Genomic DNA, 16,881 nt, shown 5'->3' with positions numbered 1-16,881 from the left:
TAAGCGATATCATATGATATTTGTCTTTCTCTGTCTGCCTTACTTCACTTAGTATGATAATCTCTAGGTCCATCCATGTCGCTGCAAATGGCATTATTTCATTATTTTTTATGGCAGAGTAATATTCCATTTTATATATGTATCACATCTTCTTTATCCATTCAAGAGATAAATGTTATATCGTTAAAAAGTCTTAAAGTTATGATGGGTAACACCCCAGACACCCAAAACCCAGCTTTCATCCAAGGATACCCAAACACACACCACTTCTCACTATACAGCATACCCAGCCTGGAAAAACCAGGGATGGAGTCTTCGTGTGAATAGAAATTTAATTCAATATTTAACGGGCACCCACCACGTGCCGGGCACTGCGAAGGTCCTGGGGGCACAAAAATCAGTCCCGTTTTCCAGAACCTCAGCCAGGTGAGGGACAGAGGGCATAGCTGGTGCGTGGGTAAGAAGAGGCTGACTCGGTGGGGAAGGTCCAAGAAGGCTTCACACATTGATGATGCTGGAGCCGAGGGCGAGAGCACTCAGGGAAAGAAACCCCTTCTGGGGCTGATCCCTTCAGGATGCTGTGCACCAACCTCCCCTTGAAATAACACCGTGATACCAAAGGGGAACTTTCAGATCCCAGTGTGTTCAACTAAAGCATGTCTATGGAACACGCATAGCCAAAACTGAGGCATCCTCACACTGGCCATACAGCAGCAGCTCCCAGCACAGAGCCAGGTGTAGTGTGCATCTGTTAATCCCAAACTCCTAATTGATCCCTCCCCACCCTCTCCCCTTTGGTAATCATAAATTTGTTTTCTGTCTGTGAGTCTTCTTCTATTTTGTAAATCAGTTCATTTGTATCATATTTTTAGTTTCCGCATATGAGTGGTATCACGTGATATTCGTCTTCCTCTTACTTCACTTAGCATGATAATCTCTAGGTCCATCCATGTTGCTGCAAATGGCATGATTTCAGTGAATGCATACTTTAGATCAAATAATGACTTCTCTGCTTCCTAACTGTGTGGTCTCGAGCATGTGAATAAATCTCTTTGAGCCATAGTTTTTAACCTGGAAAATGGGGGAATAATAGTAATGCCAACTTCACAGGCTGCTAAGATTAAATAAGGTCACGTGCACTCAGCACTTGGCCAAGTTCCCCACACACTGTGCTCAGCTCGGGGCCACAACCCAAATGGACTCGGGACTTTGGCGACTGGGTCACAATCTTGCTCTCATCTCCAAGGCCCCACCCCACCTGGATGATGCCAGCACGCACCAATCTATCCAACACGCTCATCTCAAAACTCCCTCATCTCTCCCATTTCCAATGGCCTCTACACCATGCCCACTCACTTCAGTGATCCTGTTCTCACTGAGAAGTGCTCTACCTCTGAAATCTTAAACACTTACATCTTCCCTATGAGCCCACCCCCCTGACCTTGAAACTCAGGACCTTCAATACTCCCTTTCCTTTACTCCCCACCCACCCGGACTTCATAGACTTCAAGGACAGAGAAGCCCCAGGACACCTGCCCTGTTGCCACACTTGCCCAGCAAAACCCCACCCCTAAGGAAGCCAACTCGCTGCCTTCCTGCCTCTTCCGTCCGGGCTCCATGGAAGTTCCAGTGAAGGGCGTCCCCTGCCTGCCCTGTGGATTTGTTCTACTAGAAGGATCGGGTGCATCCTGGGCTTCTCCTCCCCTCAACTCTGGACCACATCATCTCCCACCTCTGCGAGGACCTTGATCAAGGAGTTACCTACCCCTCCCCCATTGGTATCTTTTTTGGTTTTTTTTTTTTGGCTGCATTGGGTCTTTGCTGCTGCGCGTGGGCTTCCTCTAGTTGCGGTGAGCAGGGGCTACTCTTCGTTGCGGTGTGCGGGCTTCTCATCGCAGTGGCTTCTCTTGTTGTGGAGCACGAGCTCTAGGCGCGTGGGCTTCAGTAGTTGTGGAACGTGGGCTCATTAGTTGTGGCTCACGGGCTCTAGAGCACAGGCTCAGTAGTTGTGGCGCATGGGCTCAGCTGCTCCGCGGCATGTGGGATCTTCCCAGACCAGGGCTCGAACCCATGTCCTCTGCACTGGCAGGCGGATTCTTAACCACTGCGCCACCAGGGAAGCCTCCCCACTGGTATCTTGAACTTCCCTCTCCTGTTTTCTTCTCCTACCCCTCACACATTTAGGAAAAAAATCATGAGCCTCATGTTCTTTGATCCAGTCTTGGCTAGAAAATTAATCAAAGCAGAAGTGGAAGCCCTCAGGAGGAGGTGATAATGCTCCCTCCGCAAAAACTGAGAGGCTGTTCCCACAGGTGGGCTGTAAAGAGCAACCCAGAGCCAGCCACCGCATCTTGTTAGAAAGGGAACGTGGGCAGATACTCACACACCAGTTAACCAGGTTTTCCTTAAGTAAGGCGTTCCTGTTATATTATCATCATCATAAAGTTATGTTTACATCTGTCAAATGGGGTAAAGTGCCTTCTTGTCATATCTACAGGTTTAATAGTTGTAAAAACTACTGACTTGTAATTTTAGAATGTTTTGTTAAAGTGTGCATTGGTTGAAATTTTTTATAGAAAACTGTTCGCTGAGAGTTATAAGGCATTTTATAAGGCATCACAGAAGGTTGATTTTACCCATCGACTCCATTAATACTTAACTCATTGCTACATTATGATCTAGTGCTAATTCAATCTGAAGAAGAGGTATGTGTAGATTTTCTTAAAATTACTAACAACTCTAAGCGTTTTTCCTCCTTATAGAATGACCAATGCACATTGCAGAATCACATCCCATTTCTACATACAGTATCTGGCAGGTTTATTGAAAAAACCAAAAAAATTATAACTCCAATCTACTAACAGCAACGAGGCCACTGCAATTCTCAGCTAGATGAGGAAACAGAAGAGAAACCATCTGCATAAGGAACAGCCAGAATTTAGATTCAGATCTTTCAGATTCAAAAGTCCTTCCTCTGCTCACCAGGGTTTTCAGCCCCAGCTACAGACGGGCATCACCTACGGGGCTTAAAAACAGAAAGTGAAAAATGAATGCCTTCCTTGTTCCCTCCCTCTCCCTGCATCCTGATGCACGTGATCTGGGAGGGGTCTTGGCCGGAGTTGAGGGCCCCTCATCACACCAGTCACGTTCTCATGTATGACTCTGTCCCACCAATGTTATGTTAAAACAAAATGCTCTGATGAAGATTCTGTAAGACGAGAAACAAAAGTACAGTCTCAAAGATAATCTTGTCCCAAACAAGGGCAACGGGAGCTTTACAAGTTCTGTGGTTGAAGGACGGGTTACAGTAGTTCTAGCTCAGCCGACGTGGGTGATACTGGGCTCCTGACACAGGGTCACTTGAGGGGCAGCTAAAACAGGAAGTGGGCACGACCCCTCTGAAGCCCGGGGCCGGCACTGGCACACAGGAGCGCATTGCTCTAGGAGTTTGGGGGAAATGCACCTGCTAGCAAGGCACCTGGCCAATCAAAGCAAGGGGGGACCAAGCAGAGGCAGAAACAGTGCGTTCTCTGTGAGAAGCGCAGAGACGGTGAAGCTGGGGAGGCAAAGAGCCCCAGTGGGAAGATGCCCACCAAGACGGGAGACAGGAGGGGCCCCGAGGGCCCCACGGTTCCTGAACAGAAGAGGAAGGCGGCGGAAGCGGTGTTAGGGGAGGTGACTCCTGCCAACACGCAGGGTGCACAGGGCGCCTGCATGGGAGTTGGGAGAGTTGGGATACAGGGGCTGGAATACCACGAGGAAGCAACCCGGCCCCGGGGCCCTGAGCAGAGCAGACCCCAGTGGGGTCCAAAGCAGAGTTTGGACAAAGGAAGAACCAAGTGGCCTGAGACTCTCCACTGCGGAGCTGGAGGGCCCAGGGCTGCTGAGCATCAGGTGCAAGTGGCAGGGCCTGCCTACGGCCCGGGAAAACCGACTTCACAACACTGAGCGGAAAGATTCCTGTATCACCCCAAACTTCTTAACCTTAAAAAGTAAAACCGGGCTTCCCTGGTGGCGCAGTGGTTGAGAGTCCGCCTGCCGATGCAGGGGACACAGGTTCGTGCCCCGGTCCGGGAAGATCCCACATGCCGCGGAGCAGCTGGGCCCGTGAGCCATGGCCGCTGAGCCTGCGTGTCCAGAGCCACGGGAGAGGCCACAACAGTGAGAGGCCCGCGTACCGCCAAAAAAAAAAAAAAAAAGTAAAACCAAATGTTTTTTTACAAAGGCAAATTTTCAGAGAATAAAACATACTTCATGACCTTGAAGAAATACCATAAATAACAGTTTAAAAAGTAACCTAAGTATTATATGAAGAATGGGGTAAAACTAAATCTCCTAATTTAGGAAATTACCTTTCAAGCCAGCAATCCACTCAGCAGATGTCAGAGTAGCTACTCAAAGCTTAAAGCCATGAATTCTGAATTCCCAGGAAGGGGCGGTGGGAACCACGAGGCGCGTCCCTCCACCCGGCCCCCGACGCTCACAGGCCCATCCACACCACTTTCGGCGGCCGAATGGTCACTGCAGAACAGGCAATCCACATCACTTCAGGAAACTTCCTCCCCAAAACTTGGTGTCAATCATCAGAGCCTCCACAGACGTGAAACAAATTTCAGTATTCTTTGAAAGAAGTTCAGGCACAAAGGGGAAAACCAAAAGACCACTACAGCACAAGAGGAGATCTTTATAAAGAGTCTAACTGCTTTTATTACAATGGTGCAAGGCAGTATTTCATCGAACACTCACCAACAGCAAACCGGCATCTTCTATAAAACAATTCCAGAAAGTTCAAACAAGAAAATGAAAGGATACGTTGTCTATACTAATTGTCACACAACACTGCTTAGTGTTTAACCTCCCCATCCTCCAATAAAGCGTAACCACTTCCTAGCAAACACGTGACCAGAAAAGTGTGCTCTGCTTTATTTTGTTTGCCTACACACACATCAGAACATGCCTCACAATTAGAAACGTTTTATGACAACACTCCATGACATGGACATCTACGCGTGCTCGGGATCAGCCAGTTGTACCAAATACCATAAAATACAAAATGATAGGAAATATAAACATCAATTTGTATTTCAAGTTTATAACATTTTATTTACAAAAATAGTCTGGGAGGAAAAGGGTTGAGAGCCCCATACTCGGCCCTGGGTGGGGAGCTATTTTGCGCCGTGTTCTAGGGTTTTCCGTAACAAATCTGAGAGTCGCAGCTGAATTCCTCCAGAATTGGATCTGTGGACTCGAAGCTCGGGTGGAGAGGAGAGCAGGGCGGGGGGGCGGGGGGAGGCTGGGCGCGGAGATGGCTTTGCTGGGCTGCCCGGCACCACGGCACGCGCGCTATGTACAGGAGCCGGTCTCCTCCGGGTCTGAAGGACACTTGCGCACCTGCCGCGACACCACTGGAAGGGCGGTGTCAAAGCCGCCACTAAGACATGACTCCAAAGACGGGGTTGTGGCGGCAGATACTGGGGCCGTACTCCTCGTAGCCCTTCTTGGTGTGACAGACCTGGAAGAACTCCGGCTGCGAGAGGCAACCAGCAGAAGGAGCATAAATGCTCCAGAAGGGAAATGAAACCAAGTCAACGACCAAGCAAATGAGAAACTCTCCTCACCCCAAACCTCCATCCTCTCCCCGATGGCCTCTGTCACAGATTCTGACCTCTTCAAAGCAGGAGCTTATGCCATTTTTTCCAAACTTATTCAGCTTCTATTTAGGAACAACTACGTGCTCGCCCTAAATCAGCAGTTTGTTAGCTAGTCCCAAATTTGAGGCAAGAAAGTAGTAATTACTCGGAAAAGTCACTGGAACTAATGATTAATGCAAGATGTTTTAGGTTATTTTTGGATTCTCTTATCCATATTCTCTGTAACCCCTAATTGGCAAGGATGCCTACGAATTAGCTGTGCAGTTTAAATGGTCATTAAAGTTATTTCTTCTATCTCCGAATTAAACGTGCGGCTGTTTAGAGCCACACACAATTAGAACACACATAATTTAACCTCCAAAAGACAGTATTTATTCAAACTCAGCAGAGAACACAGAGATGAAAAGACAGCACAATCTAGAAAAGGACTTACAGTTGAGGCCAGCATCGAGCCTCCGAACCACACCGCATAGCGCTGCATATGATGTGTTATCACCTGGACCTCCACGGGCTTGGGCTGGAAGGGGAAGTGATGTGTGCTGACTCACCTGTGCAGATGCCCTTCCACACCCTGACGCCCTTCCACCTACTGGACGGGGCTCCACTCTGAGGGCCTCCTCCCATCCCGCAAGCCCTGCCCTCAGGTTCAAGCACCTCTGCACTCCGCCCTAAAAGGAAGGTTCTCAGCCGCTCCTGCTGCCAAATCCACCTGGCCCCCAGCCCCCAGCCCCCTCCCACCCCCCACCCCCGCCCGGCCCCAGGAGGTGAAAAGAACAAAGCACACAAGTCAGGGCAGGTTACCTCTATCTAAAGGCACTTTAAAAAGTAAAATATCCAAGCAAATAACCCAACTGCTTTTTTTTAACTAAACAAATTAGATGTTGTAGCATTTAGAGAGAATTCCAAATAACACTAAGTGTCCCAAAAATACTATAAAAATTACACTTTGCCAACAGTGTGATCCCACTAGGTGAGGACACACAGGTTAGCTCCCATTCACCCCACACCAAAGCCCAAGCTTGCTTGGGTAAACTGAGTAAATTCACCAGCTAGTCAAGAATTATTATCTTGGAGGAACACAGCATGAATGCCCTGCTCGTGTTAGTTATCTGAGTTTAATGAGAATGTTCCCAAAGGACGTCAAAGTTCCTCACTGTGAACTGACCCATCTCCTTGGGATGCTGGTCATTACACTCCACGCCTGACCTCTTACACAAAGGAAACTGCTGGCGTGCGTGGGCCGGTGGGCAGTGTAAAGCTGCGCAGCTGCCTCACGAGGTCCGTACCCGCCCTGACCGCACACCTGGGGTGAGTCCAGGTGACAAACCTCTGAAGTCACTTCACACGGTGGCTGAGAGTGGCTGCAACTTGCACTTCTCCCTCGCTGCCCAGACGGGCACGCCCGCCGGCCTGTGCTGGCGAGGGGCCTCACCTTTATTCTGCCGCCACTGAGCTCCTCGCTGAGTCTCAGTCTGGCGTCCACCACCCTTTTTAAGTCTCTCTGCAGGCGACGTCCAAAGTCCCTGAACATCGTCGAGCCCCCCGAAAGAACGACATTCTAAAAGACACAAAGCAGAGGTTTCCTTGCATGAAATCACCCGCCCACGCTGGCCTAGTGACCTGCCCACGACACACCCCACGCGCCCAGTCGCTTGTTTGAATAACACACTTCAATCTATGTGAAAAGATGATCACCGAAGCAGAGCTAATGCTATCGAGAAAGTATAAACTGTACTTTTCTTCCTGTGTCACAAATTCTTTCTCTTGGTGCTCGTCCTCAATTATAACCAAGTGAAAACACACTGCCTGTTCCATTTCTCAAAGGGCCATCTTCTACCAACACCCCTCCCCGTTTTCTCTTGACAAACTGCAAATCTAGATCTTTCAGACAACATCCTGCCCCAGGATCAACATCACGAATAATCACTGCTGCACCCGGTCACCCGTGGAGAAATCGCTCAGAAACAACAGGAGACGGTTCGGCTCCTATCAGGGTCAAGGGGCCACCAACCCATGCTGCTCTCAGGGGTCACCCCTGCTCACCGACATTCCTCCTCGACCTGGCCAGGAGCTGAGAGAACCAGGACCAAGTCCCAGACAGGTCAGGTGGCAACCTTACTAGAGTAAAACAAGGGCATTCTGATCCCCACCTTCTTGAAGAGACAGGTCTCTTCACCTGCTAACACCTTCACATAAACTGTGTATCTGTTTGCTACTGAGAATCACCATTTAAAAGCGTTCTTGATATTCTGGGCATCATATCTTAGAATAAGCCTCACAGTTCAATTCTCGACTTCATAAATTATATTGATAAAAAAACTTTATCTAAATCCATCCTGCTCTTCCAATTCTGTCACATGCACTGCTAGCACTCTTTCTAGCATTTTTCTCTCCAGTCCAGGATACAGTCTTGGGTCAGTTGCTGCAATTACTTCTCATATCTCTGTAATGGATTTTTTAATTTAAAAATTAACTCACCAGGGTATGAAAACGATTGTTCATTAAGATCAGAAGCATTGCATTGCTTTCAAAGGTGTAACACATAAGATTCATTTTTTCATTCATTCACACAACAATAAAAACGGTGCTGTGGGGCTTCCCTGGTGGTGCAGTGGTTAAGAATCTGCCTGCCAATGCAGGGGACACGGATTTGAGCCCTGGTCTGGGAAGATCCCACATGCCACGGAGCAACTAAGCCCATGAGCCACAACTACTGAGACTGTGCATCTGGAGCCTGTGCTCCACAAAGGGAGAGGCCGTGACAGTGAGAGGCCCGCGCGCCGCGATGAAGAGTGGTCCCCACTTGCCGCAACTAGAGAAAGCCCTCGCACAGAAACGAAGACCCAACACAGCCAAAAATAAATAAATAAAAATTTAAAAAAAAAGGTGCCGTGTATACACTGTGTATACGTGGTCAGATGATTTTAGACAAAGTAGCCAAGATACTACAACAGGAAAAGAATAGTCTTTGCAACAAATGATGCTGAATAATTAATATCCACAGAGGAGAAATGAACATTTGCTTACTTGCCTTACTTCACACACACAATTTAACTCAATATGGATCACAGATTTAAATGCAAGGGCTAAAACTTACAGAGCTTCTAGAAGAAAATATTTTCTTAAAGTCTTCATGACTATGATGTAGGCAAAGATGTCTTTGATCGAACATAAAAAGCGTGAACCATAAAAAATAAAAACTGATAAATTGAACTTTATAAAATGAAAACTTCTGTTCTTCAAAAGATACCACTAAGGAAATGAAAAGACAAGCCACAGACTAGGAAAAAGTATCTGCAATACATACGTCTAACAAAGGACTTATATCCAGAATATAAAAAGAACTCTTACAACTCAATAATAATATAAACAAGCCAATTGAAAAATGGGCAAAAGATTCAAGCAGACATTTCACAAAAGAAGATGCACACATGACCGATAAGTACGTGAAAAGAGAGGCAACAGCATTTGTAATCAGGATCATACAAACCAAATCCATTACACACCAAGTTTAGGTTAAAATACAAACAAATGAAACTCTTGCACATCGCTGGTGGAAGTATGAATGATACAACCACTTTGGGAAAAGTTCAGTCGTTTTTATAAAGTCAGTGGTTACTGTTTTCTTTCCTAAAGACTTTGGCACTTCTCAAATTTTCTAAATGCATTTTAAGCCAGAAACGATCATCCTCTCTCACCTGTAGAGTCTACGTTTCCTACACTAAGACGGTGTTTTATGGTGCTGTCCGCTGACCTGCTGAAAGGCCGCGGAGCCCAATTTGCACAGCACCTCCTCACTCAGTGCGGCTTGTGCCATCTGCTTACCCAGACCACCGTGTGGACTGGGTTCTTCTACAGACTGCAGCTTACTCTGCTGCGTAACTGTTTATCCCATGATGCCAAATAAAAGCCTCAATCGTAAACTACCTCTACAAAAGCAAGGGCCCTGTCTTTATGCTAGTAAAGAACATCCTAGCACACATCATCATGAACACTACACACAGCCTGTTAGCCACCTGACGTTTAAGCCAGAAAGACAAAGTCTATGTTAATAATAAGCTCGTTCAATACCTTATATAGTATTAAAAATAACAAAAACTGCCAGTCCTGTGACGCTAAGTATATTCTGTGCTGGAGACTCTATTCGTACTCTTATCCTGTCTGACAGACACGCCGTGCCCCTACCCACCATGCTATTCCTCCGTTAACCAGAGGCACAAAGTAAGATGCTCACAGCGAAGTCTCCACCCCCACCACTCGCTACAGGTTAAGATGACAACTCTCCCGGCAACCACCCCTACGTGGAAATTTTGAAAGGCTTATACCTCTTTAGGGACAAGAGCTTTTTTTAAAATAAAAAAATTCACAGCTTTTTAGGGAAGCATGCAACTTACTCTGTTACAGCACTTCTGAAACTTTTTTTTAAATATTTATTTTTGGCCACGTTAGGTCTTAGTTGTGGCACGCGGGCTCTCTAGTTGTGGCGCATGGGCTCAGTAGTTGCGGCGCGAGGGCTTAGTTGCCCCACGGCATGTAGGATCTTAGTCCCCAACCAGGGATCGAACCGGCGTCCCCTGCGTTGCAACACGGATTCTTAAGCACTGGACGGCACAAGAGCTTTTTTACTCTTAGACGGAACCCAAAGACTGCAATCCCAGCAAAGCTTGAACAAACTTACTTCTCAAAGATGGGCCGTATGATGCCCCGCCCTGTCCTAGAGGAAATCCAACTCCAAGCTGGCTCGAAATGGCTGCCTGACCGTAGGAGACGTAACAACCGACGACAAATGTCTTCCGAGAATTACCTGCATGTCTCCTCCCCCAGTTACTCCTCTTCTCCCCTCAGCTGCTGTAACCTGGCCTCTGCCCGCATCCTCACCTCGACCCTCGTCCTGCGTGACCTCTGAGCGTCACCTGACACGGCTGATGGCAGCTGTCTCCCCTTGACTCCCAGAGTGTTCTTTCTCTTCTCTCTTCGACTGCTCCTTCCTGGCTTCTTGGATGGTTAACTCTGTGTGTCAGCTTGGTCTGGCCACAGCACCCAATGACTGACCCACACGGCAACCTCGGTGTCGCTGTGAAGGTACTTTGCAGATGTGGTCAACGCTAAGAGCGTCCTCCCTAACGCGGATTGGGCCTCTTCCAAGGAGCCAGAGGCCCTGGGCGCAAGAATGAGGCGCTGGCCTCAAGCCCGACACACTCCCGTCAGGGTCTATCCTGGTGCCCACGTGAGGCCGGGCCCTCCTTGGAGGCTCAGTGCACATTTGCTCAATGTTGTCAAAACGGTGTCAAAACAGTCACCATCGGCCCCTCCTCACTCTCTCATAACAATAAGCCTCTGGAAGTTCCTCTCCACCTGGCAGGTCAGTGCTCAGCTGTGACATCACTCTTCCCTCCCCAGCAGCACACGGATCCTGCCATTCCTGGACACCTGGGCAGGAAGCATCAACTACGGGGGTGCGCGTGGAGCTGGGGCTGGACCAGCAAGCCCTGGGCCTGCTCTGTCCACCACCTGGCCCCAAACCACCCGCTCATCTGCTCACACGTCACACTGCACTTGGGAATCTCACCTGAATAGAAGGCCTACTGTGAAAAGGGTTGAACAAACCAATAACGTCTTAAAACGTGTATTTCGCTCTCTCAAGTATTAAAGATATTTCAACTCGTTCACCATTAAGAATAAAAATACATATATAACTCACTTTGCAATAGCTCCTCCGATTTAAAAGGTATTAACATACTTACATAGAACCCAATTCAAGCAATCTGTTCCAGAAAAATAATTCCTTGAACCACATCAAGATGCAGTCACGTCTGCTTGACAACACAACGAATGAGATGTTTTAACAACCCCCAGCCCACTGCCAAAGCAGGTCTAAAAATATTTATTTGCCAGCCCTGCTCTCCCTCCTGGACTTGGTGCCCACCACCTTCAGTACCACTCTGGGCTCCACCCGGAGCAGGGTTCTGCAGCCTCTGCCCTGCGCCTGCGCTCCCACCTATGCCAAGTGGCTTGCACCCCCACCTCATCTCTGCAGGCCGAGCCCTCAGACCAGCTCCCTGCCACCTTCTCCAAGCCCTCCTTGAGCCCCTCTCATTAACTTTCCGTGACACCTCAATAAACGACATTTAGCTTGCGGTGGTTCCCGTGAGAATTATTTCGGTATTATTTTTAGCGTTTTTATAAGCTCTTCAAGACAAGATCCATCTCTCATACATACTTAAATCCTCTAAGTTAACAACAATAGTGTCTTGTATTTAGTAGAGACCCAGCTGCATTACAAAGCAACTCAAAATTGGCTTTGCCCTCGAGTAAAGCATGAAAGCTACTAAACGCTGACTAACCCCAGAGCGAACTAGTTGCTAACAGTGGTTCTCAATTTAGCTGCACATTAAAATCATCTGAGAAGCTTTTAAAATCCGGATGCCCAAAACAGTTACATCAGAATCTCTGGGGGTGGGACCCAGACATCAGTATATTTTAATGCTGCTGGGGTGACGCCCATGGACAGCCAGGGCCGAAAACGTCTTGTTTCAAGCAGCACCTGCTGCTTGCAATGACTTGGCTTCGTGGGGAAATCACAGGCCTCCCAGACTTGGCTCTCACACACGAGTCCCCTCCAGACCCGACCTCCATCATACTTAGAGACTGAACAGAAAAAGGGGGCATGTGAATACCCTTCTGATCTACAGGCCAGACTGAAATAGAAATTAGATTATAACTCCTTTTGTCCAAAATAACTGTTTTACGTTTTTGAAGATTCTAAATTTTCAAAGTCACATTTCATTCTCCACCGACTTCTTTCCCTTGTGCACCAGCCTGAGGAAGGTGTTAACTCAGGACCAAGAAGGTCTCGGGTGCTTCCTCCTGCCCGCTTCTCCGTAAGCAGCTCCACCTACAGTTCCCAAGACTGAGCCTGGGAAACATAAGAGGTCCAGGCCCGACTGGTCCAGACAGCGCCTTTGGGAGAAGGTGAGGCAACGGGGAGACCCCTTCCTCTGAGGCTGAGAAGCAGAGCCCTTCCCGCGGGGCCTGTGGCTTCCCCTCTGGCTGGTTCGGCCACCTCGGCCGCCCGTCTGAGCCTGTGGGCACTGCAGGGACAGTGCACCGAGGCAGGAGTCAGGAAACCAGCCTCCTGGAGGGGCACCTTGCCCGAGCACGGAATCCAGCAGGGCACAGCAGACGGGCTGCTTCCCGTGGGCAATCATGAGTTTCTTCGGGTACGAACCTGCTTCCTACTTCTTTAGTGGTTACTGAGTACTTTTTAAGCCCCACGGCACGTGTCTGGGACACTGACAAAAGGGGGCCCAGCAGGTAGGAAGAAACATCGGTAACAGAGGAGGGAATGACAAAGTAACGGTAAGACTGGAGAGGAAAGACGTGCTACCTAAAGACACGTGAACACAGCTCTCCAGAGCGAGACGCCCACGTGCTCTGCAGAAGCACTTGTATGTAGTATGTCTCTAATTACTTTCAAAATCCCACAAACTGTACATCTGTGCATTTCATGAACACAGATGTCGCGGTGGAAGGTTCTTTCCACAGCAAGCTCACGGCTAAACTCTGGAGGGGGAGGAGGAAAGCGGGACCAAAAGTTCACAGTGAATCCGAAGAACAAGGCCGCCCGCCCGGGATGCTGCCCCCGGAGCCCGGAACACGCGGTGACAGCCTCTGGACACGAGGGGGCAGAGCAGTGGCCAGCGGGGGCCACAGGGCCCTGCGGTGAGAGGAGACTTTCCCAACAGCAGCCCTGGCTGCCGTCAGCGAATGAGTGCGTGAGGCCTGAGCCGGAAAGTGTGAGAATCGCGCTTCCCACCTACATCCCCAACGCCTGTTTTCACATACAAAGTTCCTGGGAACACAGACCCTCCTGGTCACTCACTTGTTCTCTGGCAGCAACACAGACCGAATGGCCCACAAAGCTGAAAATACTTACCATCTGGCCCTTTGCAGAAAGAGCTGGCCAACCCCTGGTCTAAAACCACCACGGGGAAAAGCATGAGGACAGCCATTATTACCCAGCAGGCAAGCACGCAGGAAAGGGCATGTTTAGGCTTCGATGTTACACCTGCATTCACTCATCAAGCCGTTTGTTCTGGAAACAAGTCCCTTTCGTGGTGGCCGTGGCGGAGGTGCCAGCAGACAGTCCTCACCCTCCCCACGCCCAGGGCTGGCAGTGTGGCTGGGCCACGTGGCAGCGACGGGCCACAGGCGGGAGCCAGGTGCCTGCCAGCCGGCTCCCACGCAGGGGTGACCACCAGCGTGACACTCCAGGGGAGCCGCCTCACAGGGGACAGTCCGTGAACACACAAGTGAACGTGTGCTGCGAGCACCGAGACGCCAGGGCTAGCTTCTCACCTGCTGGGTGGCAGCGCAGACCGGGCCCCGCTGTGTCCCTCCTTCCCCACGGGGTACAGAGCCCAACAAAGGAGAAAAACACGGCCCACCCCCAGTCAGCCCCCCACCAAGTCTACTGAGATCCTAAACCACTCGCAAGCCTACCGTAACTCGGCCAAGGTCCCGCACAGAAGCACTAACACGGCCGGCGGGGCAGGGCCAGGCAACCAGGGCCAAGCAGAAAGCCCTCGAACACCTCAGGGAAGAAATGACTTTTCCAGGGGGTGAAGCAGTCGAGACAGGGTTTCCCTCTTTGAGGAATCGTCTTCCTGCCACATTTTACATAATCTTCAGTGTGATGTGGTGGAAAAAGCACAAGTTTTCAAAGGTGTGGCAAGTGGACTCAAAATCCAACCCTGCCACTTAGCTAAGTGATCCTACCCGGAGCTTAACCCCTCTCAAAACTCAACTGTCTGTCGGACAGCTACACATAAAAGAATGAAATTATAACACTCTCTAATCCCATGTACAAAAACCAACTCAAAATGGGTTAAAGACCTAAATGTAAGACCAGAGGCCATAAAACTTCTAGAAGAAAACACAGGCAGAGCACTCTTTGACATAAATCATAGCAATATTTTTTGGATCCGTCTCCTAAAGCAAAGAAAATAAAAGCAAAAATAAACAAATGGGACCTAATTAAACTTAAAACGTTTGCACAGCAAAGGAAACCATCAATAAAACGAAAAGACAACCGATTGAATGGGAGAAAATATTTGCAAATGATACGACTGATAAGGGGTTAATATCCAAAATATATAAACAGCTCATACAACTCAACATGAGAAAAAACAAACGACCCAATCAAAAAATGGGCAGAGGATCTGAACAGACGTTTTCCCAAAGAAGACATACAGATGGCCAAAAGGCACGTGAAAAGTTTCTCAACACCGTTAATCATCAGAGAAATGCAAATTAAAACCACAATGAGCTGTCACCTCACACCTGTCAGAATGGCTATCATCAAAAATACCACAAAAACAAATGCTGGAGAGGGTGTGGAGAAAATGGAACCCTTGTGCACTGTTGGTGGGAATGTAAATTGGTGCAGCCACTATGGAGAACAGTATGGAGGTTTCTCGAAAAGCTAAAAATAGAACTACCTAATGATCTAGCAATTCCACTTCTGGGTATTTATCCAAAAAAAATGAAAACACTTGGGGCTCCCCTGGTGGCGCGGTGGTTGGGAGTCTGCCTGCCGATGCGGGTTCGTGCCCCGGTCCGGGAAGATCCCACATGCTGCGGAGCGGCTGCTCCTGTGAGTCGGCTGCTGAGCCTGCGCGTCCGGAGCCTGTGCTCCACAACGGGAGAGGCCACAGCAGTGAGAGGCCCGCGTACCGCAAAAAAAAAAAAAAAAAAAAAAAAAAGAAAACACTTAACTCAAAAAGATATATGCACCCCTAAGTTCATAGCAGCATTACTTACAATTGCCAAGATATGGAAGCAACCTAAGCGACCATCAACAGATGAATGGATAAAGAAAAATGTGGTGTGTGTGTATATATATATATATATATATATATATATACACACACACATATACATACATACACACATACACAAGGGAATATTACTCAGCCATAAATAAGAATGAAATGTTGCCATTTGCAGCAACATGGATGGACTTGGAGGGTATTATGCTAAGTGAAACAAATCAGAGAAAGACAAATACTATATGAGCTCACTTATATGTGGAATCTTAAAAAGAAAACAAACCAGTGAACATAACAAAAACAAAGCAGACTCACAGACATACAGAACAAACTAATGGTTACCAGTGGAGAGAGGGAAGGGGCGAGGGGCAAGACAGGAGTAGGGGATTAAGAAGTACAAACTACTATGTATAAAATAAACAGGCTACAAGGATATACTGTACAAAAACAGGGAATATAGCCAATATTTTATAACAACTAGGAATGGAATATAGCCTTTAAAAATTGAAAATCACTAGGTTGTACACCTAAAACTTACATAATATTGTACATCAACTATACCTCAATAATTTTTTTTAGACGTCCAAGACCAGTTTGCTCCACTTGACCCAGGTCCCTCTAGTTTTGCCTCCTTTTCCCATCTCTGGGGCTCAGGGCCATCATCTATTAAACAAGGAGCCCAGGTTACAAGGCCATCTCTACTTCCTGTAAATGTACTGAAAGTGAACTAAACTGTCTGATGAGAAAAAATCTCACCTATGAACAATCTGTAACTGCTGGCAGAAGTTTCTTTTCCATTAGGATGAAATAAAGACTAAAGAGTGGGGCTTCCCTGGTGGCGCAGTGGTTGGGAGTCCACCTGCCGATGCAGGGGACACAGGTTCGTGCCCTGGCCTGGGAAGATCCCACATGCCGCAGAGCGGCTGGGCCCATGAGCCATGGCCGCTGAGCCTGCGCATCCGGAGCCTGTGCTCCGCAACAGGAGAGGCCACAACAGTGAGAGGCCCACGTAACACACACACACAAAAAAAAAAAACTAAAGAGTGCACACCTGTTCCTTGCTTTCATGGACAAGAAGACACAGCTGATGTTAAGTGAGATTTAAGAAGTAGGGAGAGCAAGGCATGTATTTTACTAAACTTACTAATACTCCCACCTGTCTCTAGTTTCCCTTTCTTGCACATTTTGTTGGAGGACAGAGCTGTTTAATTAAGCACATGTAACAATAAAAATAGAATTATAATTTGTTTTCACCCATAAAAAGTTGTCTACATAGGAAAATGTTTTCCAATAATAAGAATAACATTTGTTAACTCTAAAATTTCAATCTTAAAACACAAGTAGAAGGTAAAAGTTATGCATCTTCTACCCCCAAAGATATGTTATTTTCTTTAAGAGTT

General features: G+C 47.9%; 1 protein-coding gene across 16 annotated transcripts in view; it reads right to left on the bottom strand.

Annotated features, from left to right (window-relative positions):
- The window catches only part of ACTR3B (actin related protein 3B), a 103,145-nt gene that overhangs the window by 37,350 nt on the left and 48,914 nt on the right, over positions 1-16,881 (bottom strand). For 12 of the 16 annotated variants that reach the window (XM_019930279.2, XM_033863538.2, XM_019930283.2 and 9 more), the window contains 3 exons: positions 7,084-7,209; positions 6,085-6,168; positions 4,682-5,561 (listed from right to left, as the gene is read on the bottom strand). In XM_019930279.2, coding sequence (XP_019785838.1) covers positions 5,166-5,561; positions 6,085-6,168; positions 7,084-7,209 — 606 coding nt within the window. In that variant the 3' untranslated portion in view covers positions 4,682-5,165. Of the gene's footprint in view, positions 1-4,681; positions 5,562-6,084; positions 6,169-7,083; positions 7,210-16,881 lie in introns of those variants that run through there. The other 4 variants (XR_002175396.3, XR_004528218.2, XM_019930282.2 and 1 more) reach the window with 2 other exon arrangements.

This window comes from Tursiops truncatus, chromosome 9 (assembly GCF_011762595.2).
Source record: "Tursiops truncatus isolate mTurTru1 chromosome 9, mTurTru1.mat.Y, whole genome shotgun sequence".
In the NCBI taxonomy this organism is placed as follows: domain Eukaryota; kingdom Metazoa; phylum Chordata; class Mammalia; order Artiodactyla; family Delphinidae; genus Tursiops; species Tursiops truncatus.
Note: the sequence above shows the minus strand (reverse complement) of the source record. Positions and strands in the feature narration are given on the sequence as shown.